General features: G+C 36.1%; 1 protein-coding gene across 1 annotated transcript; it reads left to right on the top strand.

Moving 5' to 3' along the window:
• Window positions 1–3,378: 3,378 nt before the first annotated feature.
• On the top strand, window positions 3,379–8,005 carry LOC133819052 (CRM-domain containing factor CFM3A, chloroplastic/mitochondrial). The gene is made up of 10 exons (XM_062252207.1): window positions 3,379–4,496; window positions 4,713–5,238; window positions 5,316–5,446; window positions 5,757–6,107; window positions 6,403–6,559; window positions 6,640–6,935; window positions 7,034–7,093; window positions 7,223–7,318; window positions 7,406–7,498; window positions 7,583–8,005. Exons 1-10 carry the CDS (start codon window positions 3,555–3,557, stop codon window positions 7,808–7,810), a joined length of 2,880 nt encoding a protein of 959 aa, XP_062108191.1. The 5' UTR covers window positions 3,379–3,554; the 3' UTR covers window positions 7,811–8,005.
• The last annotated feature ends 210 nt before the right edge of the window (window positions 8,006–8,215 follow it).

Here is an 8,215-nt window from a genome sequence, read left to right as displayed (position 1 = left end):
TCTCTACCATGACGGAACCACCACCACAACCTCCCCACGATGGCAGAGCACCACCTCCCTATGCTGTCGCTGTCATTACCACCGTCCTCTACATTGGCGCCGCCACCTTCCATCACCATTGAAGCACCCCATCGAATATTTTTATTCATTTTTTTTATGTTTTAATGATTCAAAATGCAATCATCGAAATTGTATGTTCTACATACACAATTTAAGATTTTACATGATATAATCTTATAGATCTCAAAAAAAAAAAATCAACTGAAATAGACATTTGAGTGAAATGATATGAAGCTCTAAAGTTTTCGTCAAATTTCAGCGCAAAGCACTGAAATTGCATTGAAAAAGCATCGTTTTGGTCAAAAATCAAGTTTTCATGATTGGATCGCAAAATCATCGAAACAACATTAATTTTGTATTGAAAAAGCATCGATTTTGCATCGAAAAAGCATCGTTTTGACCAAAAATCAAGTTTTCAATTATTGCATCACAAGAGCATCGAAACAACATTGATTTTGCATTGAAGAAAATATCGTTTTGGCAACAAAAAAAATCAAGTTTTCATGATTGTATCACAAGAGCATCGAAACAATATTGATTTTGCATCGAAAAAGCAAAAATCAAGTTTCATGATTGCATCGAATTTGCATCTTTTTCATTATTATTTTTTTGGTACAAAAATGATGCTTTTTCGATGCTCTTGCAATGCCATCATAAAAACTTTATCTTTGGTCAAAATGATGCTTTTTCAATGCAAAATCGATGTTGTTTCGATGTTATTGTGATGCAATCATGAAAACTTGATTTTTTTCGATGCAAAATCAATGATGTTTTAATGTTCTTGCGATGCAATCATGAAAACTTAATATTTGGTCAAAATAATACTTTTTCGATGCAAAATCGATGCTTTTTCGATACAAAATCGATGTTGCTTCGATGATTTTTTGATGTTTTTGTGATGCAATCATGAAAACTTGATTTTGGCCAAAACAATGCTTTTTCGATGCAGTATTGATGCAATTTCGATGCTCTGCACTGAAATTTAACGAAAATTTTGGAGGTTCATATCTTTTCACTCAAATATCCGTTTCAATTTTTTTTTTTAATTTTGGTATTTTTTCGAAATCTACAAGATTAGATCATGTAAAATCTTAAAATTTGTATGTAGAACATACAATTTTGATGATTGCATATTGAATTATTAAAACATAAAAAAATGAAGAGAGATATTTGATGGGGTGCTTCAATGGTGATGGAAGGTGGTGACGCCAATGGAGAGGATGATGGTAATGACGACGACAACGTAGGGAGGTGGTGCTCTGCCGCCGTAAGGAGGTTGTGGTGGTGGTGCCATCATGGTAGAGAATGAGAGAGGGGTTGAGAGATAGTTTTAGAGAGAGAGAGAGGAGGTTGTTAATGACAGGGACAATTGTGCCCAAATTCTACAAAATAATATAATTTTGGGATAGTTAATTATGTTGGCACATTTAAAAATTATGGTATATTAGAATGAATAATAATTGAACAAATAACCAGAGATTCCTAAAGGGAAATTTCACATTCTATGCATCATAGAGGGTGCTAATTAAAAAATATACTAGGCATAATAAAGATTTCAAAATAATGCCACTCTTTGACACTCTACCCAAAATACCCTTGTCATTTTCCCCTCACTTCTCTCTTCTCTCTTCCCTCTCTCTCTCCATTCATTCTCTCTCACCTCACGACACCACCACCCACGGCAACGACGCCACCACCAACACCAGAAAAACCTCCATAACTTCGGCCACCTTGTAGAGATAAACACAATATACCCAAAGAAACATACATTTTGATGATTCTTTGAGTAGAAATTTATGGGTAATTAATTGTTTCTCAAATATAATGATGTTTCTTTCACTTAAGACACTAAATACTCCATTTCAAATAGATCTATGCATGATTTTTGGATTTTTTTGCGATTTTTTTTCAGATATGAAATTTTGAAATCTGCAGAAAATCAACCTTGCTTGATGGTGGTTCGATAGTGCTCGATGCCAGCTTGTTGGGGCCTTCAAAATCATGATTTTTCATAAGAAAAAACGACTTTGCTTGATGGTGGCTCGATAGTGCTCAATACAATTCTTACAAGAAACATAATTTTTCACTCGGGTGTCCGTTTGGAGTGATTTTTTTTTTTGGTATTTTTTCAAGATCTACACGTTTGTCATGCTAATATGCACATTTGTGAAGTGTAACACTTGAAAAAAATACAAAAATAAAAGCATACCTCATGTTTAAGACATCTTTTGGTATGTTTTCAAGTTTTAAACTTCCCAAATGTGCATATGAGCATGTCAAACGTGTAGATCTTGAAAAAATACCCAAAAAAATACCCCAAACGGACACCCGTGTGAAAAATTATGTATCTTGCAAGAATCACATCGAGCATCATCGAGCCACCATCGAACCACTATCGAGCGAAGTCGTTTTTCATGAACAATCTTGATTTTGAAGGCCCCATCGAGCTGGCATCGAGCACTATCGAGCAACCATTCACTGGGGCCTTCAAGATCAAGATTTTCATGAAAAAATGACTTTGCTCGATAGTGTTTCGATTATGGCTCGATGGTGCTCGATGATGCTTGATGGTGCTTGATGCGATTCTTGCAAAAGACATAATTTTTCACTTGGGTGTCCGTTTGGGATGTATTTTTTTTATTTTGGGTATTTTTTCAAGATCTACACGTTTGACACGCTCATATGCACATTTGGGAAGTTTAAAACTTGAAAACATACCAAAAGATGTCTTAAACATGAGGTATGTTTGCATTTTTGTATTTTTTTCAAGTGTCGCACTTCACAAATGTGCATATTAGCATGACAAACATGTAGATCTTGAAAAAATACCCAAAATAAAAAAAAATCACCCTAAACGGACACCCGAATGAAAAATTATGTCTCTTGCAAGAATTGCATCGAGCCCCGTTGATCTACCATCGAGCAAAATCGTTTTTTTTATTATGAAAAATTATGATTTTGAAGGCCCCATTGAGCTGGCATCGAGCACCATCGAGTAAGGTCGATTTTCTGCAGATTTCAGAGTTTTAAATCTGGAAAAAATTGCAAAAAAACCAAAAAATTATGCCAAAATTTGTTTGAAATACAATATTTAGTGTGGTGGTGGTGCTAGGAGGTGGGAGAGAGTGAACTAAAAGAGAAGATAGAAATGAGAAGTGCAAAGTGAAAGATGAAATAATAAATGTATTTAGGGTAAAGTAACAAAAAGTAACATTATTTAAAATTTTTAATATGCTTAGCATTTTTTCTAAATAGTATCCTTTGTCAACCATAAAAACTCCAAAACATAACATAGTACAATGTGTGTGGCGTATCCAAACAGTCGCTTATTACACACCATGGATAACACAAACACAAGGATATTTCCATTTCGTTATTGTAGCCGTTGAACCGCTAAACATCTCAAAAGTCTCAAGCTTTCATCGTTTTCATCATCTTGGTTCGATCAATTTTCAACATTTTAATCTTATGAACCATTTATTTTTCGTTTTTCGATGGCTCTAGTACCCAGTCGTCAATTCTACCCAGCGAGCTTCTTCGACTCATTCCAGAGCTCCTTCTCCAAGTTCCACGGCACTCAAATTCGTTTCTTCAGGTACGGCTCTTCAATTACTTTAACAAAGCACCATATCTATCCTTCCCAATACATTGTCAAATCTAGCTCAACCCCAGAAGAAAACCCAGGTAGAAAATCTACTTTTGTAAGCAGGAACCAGACTGATACTCGGTATAAACCTGATAAGAACTTATCTTCTGGTAATTGGATTGATAAATGGAGTAAACATGACCAACAGAATCCTCCAAAACAGCCTAGGGCCGTGTTGGATTATCGGGATAGTGAGAGTGGGAATCGGCCAAGTTCAGGTTTAGTTAAAAGAGCTAGTAGTAATGGTGGTAATGATGGTGGAGGTGGTGGGGGTGGTAGTACAATGGAGAAGATTGTGGAGAAATTGAAGAAATTTGGTTACATGGATGCTGGGAGTAAGAATAAGGAAGAGAAAACAGATAGAGTGATTGAAAAAGGATCTGTCGAGGATATATTTTATGTTGAGGAAGGAATGTTACCGAATTCAAGAGGTGGATTTTCAGAGAATTCCCCATTTGGGATAGAAAATCAGGTATTTGGAGGTGATGGTGATGGCGAGGTGAGGTTTCCATGGGAGAAACCGAAGGGAAAAGATGGCCAAGAAGGCAGTTTGATGAGGAGAAGAAACCATAGGACTTCACTTGCACAACTTACTCTTCCTGAATCCGAGTTGAGGAGGTTAAGGAATTTGACATTTGAGAAGAAACACAAGACTAGGATTGGAGGTACTGGCGTAACTCAAACGGTTGTGGACATGATTCATGAGAGATGGAAGACATCAGAGATTGTAAGACTGAAAATTGAAGGACCGCCTGCACTTAATATGAAGAGAATGCATGAGATATTAGAGGTTTGCTTGCTTCTTTTGAATTTAAGTTTACAAGTTTGTGCATAAATCTTTCTTATCTTTGTCTTGTTGCAATGGCCATTGACCAATTTTTTTTAAAGATTTGTCTGAAGGCATGAATAATATTTACCAGTTGCTGTTCTCCTTTTAGTTTTTGTTTTTGTTGTTGTTTTTATTTTATTTTTTAATTTAGTTTTCTCCCTTTGATACTATGTACAGCGAAAAACTGGTGGGTTGGTGGTCTGGAGATCTGGTACATCTCTTGCTTTATATAGAGGTGTGAGCTATGAGATCCCTTCATTGCAACTAAAGAAAAGGACATATAATAAAACTGAAATATCTCCTACAAAAAATCTTAGTGATAAATCTACCAGAAATCTAGCCAAACTTGCTTCTGGTATAACTATGGATACATCCATAGAGAAACTTGCTTCAGATAGAAATGTGGATACCTTCATAGAGAAGTCAGAATCTACTTCCGAGCAGAAGATAGATACAAAAAAGTTTTCAGAAGTTAGGTATGAAGATGAAATAGAAAGAGTTTTGGATAGCCTGGGTCCTAGATATACAGATTGGCCTGGAGACGGTCCATTACCTGTAGATGCAGATATGCTCCCCGGGATGGTTCCTGATTATGAACCACCCTATCGAATACTTCCTTATGGGGTGCGACGTTCTCTTGGTTTAAACGAGGCAACATCTTTAAGAAGGCTTGCTAGGGTTCTTCCACCTCATTTTGCTTTAGGTATGCATTTTTTCAAAATTTTAAACCCATTGTTCTTAAATTTACTTATTTCATCGTGTAACAAAATCTTTTTGCAGGTAGAGGCAGGCAACTCCAAGGTCTTGCTATGGCCATGGTCAAACTATGGGAAACAAGTTCTATTGCAAAGATTGCGCTCAAACGTGGTGTACAACTGACTACTAGTGAGAGAATGGCTGAAGAACTCAAGGTAATATAAGCTTGCAAATTTTGTGACGGCTACTTTTTGTTGAGATGCACCATGTAGCACACTAGTGGTTTTTAGTCGTTCTAACTAGAATTAGAAGTAGTGTGTTTAGTTTTTCAACAAGCAGTGAGTTATTGGATACTGACAATGATCATCTCTATTTAAGCAGCTCCTGCATGTTGTGTTGGTTAAGTAGCAGTGATATAGAAATTTTTTTGGTAATGTTAACTTAGTAATTATTATAACTATCACATTTCATGTTCTATTCGATACAAATATGGAATGATGACAAAATGTTGGTTATTGGATGCAGATATTGACAGGGGGCATGCTTCTATCCCGAAACAAGGACTTCTTGGTCTTCTACAGAGGGAAAAACTTTTTGTCTAAAGAAGTTACTGAAGCCTTACTGGAAAGGGAGAGCTTGGCGAAATCCATGCAAGATGAGGAGGAGCAAGCTCGTTTGAGAGCATCAGCCATAATCACACCGCAATTTGAAATAGCTGAACAATCTGGGACTACTGGTACTCTTGGAGAAACATTAGATGCAGATGCTAAATGGGGAAAGACATTGGATAATAATCACAAGGAAAAAGTGATGCGAAAGGCAGCAATTATGAGGCATGCTACTTTGGTTAGAAAGCTTGAAAAGAAGCTTGCTTATGTAAGTTCCTTGAACTTTATCTTACGGTATGCTTAATAGAGCTAATAAGACTAATATGAGAATACATTCAAAATCAATCTAAAATTGTGATGAGAAATTGACGTATTATTTTGGTGTTGAATATTTTTTTTTTTACCTTTGGTTCACACTTTTCTCTTTCGTCGATGTCGTCATAATTTATAAATTATTATCTTACTAAAACATGCACAGAAATCCAAGTGTTTGAGGCCAGGAGTCTATTATTGTGATGTTTTAGTGCTAGAGAAAACACTTATTTAACTGTCTTTTCTATCAGGCTGAAAAAAAGGTTATGAAAGCCGAGCGAGCCTTGTCTAAGGTAGAGGAGTTTTTGAAACCATCAAATCAGCAGGCAGATCCAGATAGCATAACCGATGAGGAGAGGTTCATGTTTCGTAAGCTTGGATTAAGGATGAAAGCATTCTTACTTCTCGGTAAAATAGCACTAAACACAAAATTTATACAACGTTTTCTTTGACACTACAAATCACGTGAGATTGATTCCTTATTCCAGGTAGACGTGGAGTTTTTGATGGTACTGTGGAAAACATGCATTTGCATTGGAAGTACAGGGAGTTGGTTAAGATAGTGGTCAATGCTAGAACTTTCGAGCAAGTTAAAAAAGTTGCATTATCACTTGAAGCTGAGAGCGGAGGTGTCTTGGTTTCAGTTGATAGAATCAACAAAAAGAAATTTGCTATAATTGTATTCCGGGGAAAGGATTATCAACGCCCTTCCTTGTTAAGGCCCAAGAATCTTTTAACAAAGAGGAAGGCTTTGGCACGTTCAATTGAGATTCAGAGACAAGAGGTATCTCCAAAACTTCTAATATAAAAAATATTCAAATGCTCATATGGTGGTTTAATTGTCAAAAAAGGTCCTTAACTCATATTTCTCATGTTGACCAGGCTCTTCTGAAACATATTTCAGCAATGCAAAATACAGCAGACAGACTCAAGTCTGAACTTGTATGTATCTTTTTCATTTGACCTAGTGTTATTACAAGTCAAGCATTTTCAGAAGGGCAGAAGGAGCCAGCTGAAGCTCTCATACGGTGATTATGTAATCTTGATCCATCTGTTTTACATGGTTGGCAGGAGCAAATGGATAAGATTAAGGATCGAGGAGATGAAGCATTGTATGATAAATTAGATTCTGCTTATTCTACAGATGAGGAAGACGAGGAAAAAGAGGTCTGTTTTTATCTTCAAGATGTTCCCTTTTTGCTAGTTACTAGATGATCCAAAAAAAATCAAGCATTGTTTTGTTCTGTTTTCTAGGACGAAGGAGATGAGGCTTATCTCAAAGCCTTTGGAAGTGAAAATGTTGATGAAGAAGACAGAAGTGAGGATGATGACAATGAGGAGTCAGAGGTCTGTCATCAGCTAGATCTTCTCTTTTTCGTCTATTAAACTAATACATTGCCTCATCTGATTCTTTATAATTCTCTTTTCTAGGAAGAAGACGACGATGAGGATTATCTTGAGACATTTGAAAATGAACATGGCGATGAAGAGGAAAAGGAAATCAACAACTTTCACATTGTTCGCATGGACAGAAACTTTCCTAGCCATGTCCAGGATGAGGAATCTAAAACCGATTCGGATACCCCTCAAGAGCTTTTACATGCCATGGATGGTTCCTTTGCCAGAGCCAACACAGTAGATGAAGAAGATAACTATTGAAATGGGGCAGCAGCATGGAGAGTGTCAAATAAGTTTTGACAATGAGATTTTCTGGTCTTTTCTCTCACTCACACAAATCCTTTGGCCCTTTGTATATTTGATATGTCATAATTGCATACAGGTTGTTTCTTTAATAATCCTTGAGATGCCACATAATTTAGTAAAGAAGAAATCAACGCTCACAAGTTTATAACATCTCCACTGATAAATCCCTTTCTAATGTAATGTTATTTGTAGTGCCACTAATTTTTTGCACTCCGTCAACTTTTTGAGGTTTCAAGTCAAAATTTAGGGAAAAGCAAAAGTACCCTTGTCAAAATTTTAGTACAACTTCAAATCTATAACAATAATATATATTTTTAAAAAAAAATATCTCTAGTGAGGTTCCAAGTCACAATAATATTT

Source organism: Humulus lupulus, chromosome 2, assembly GCF_963169125.1.
Source record: "Humulus lupulus chromosome 2, drHumLupu1.1, whole genome shotgun sequence".
Lineage (NCBI taxonomy): Eukaryota > Viridiplantae > Streptophyta > Magnoliopsida > Rosales > Cannabaceae > Humulus > Humulus lupulus.
Note: the sequence above shows the minus strand (reverse complement) of the source record. Positions and strands in the feature narration are given on the sequence as shown.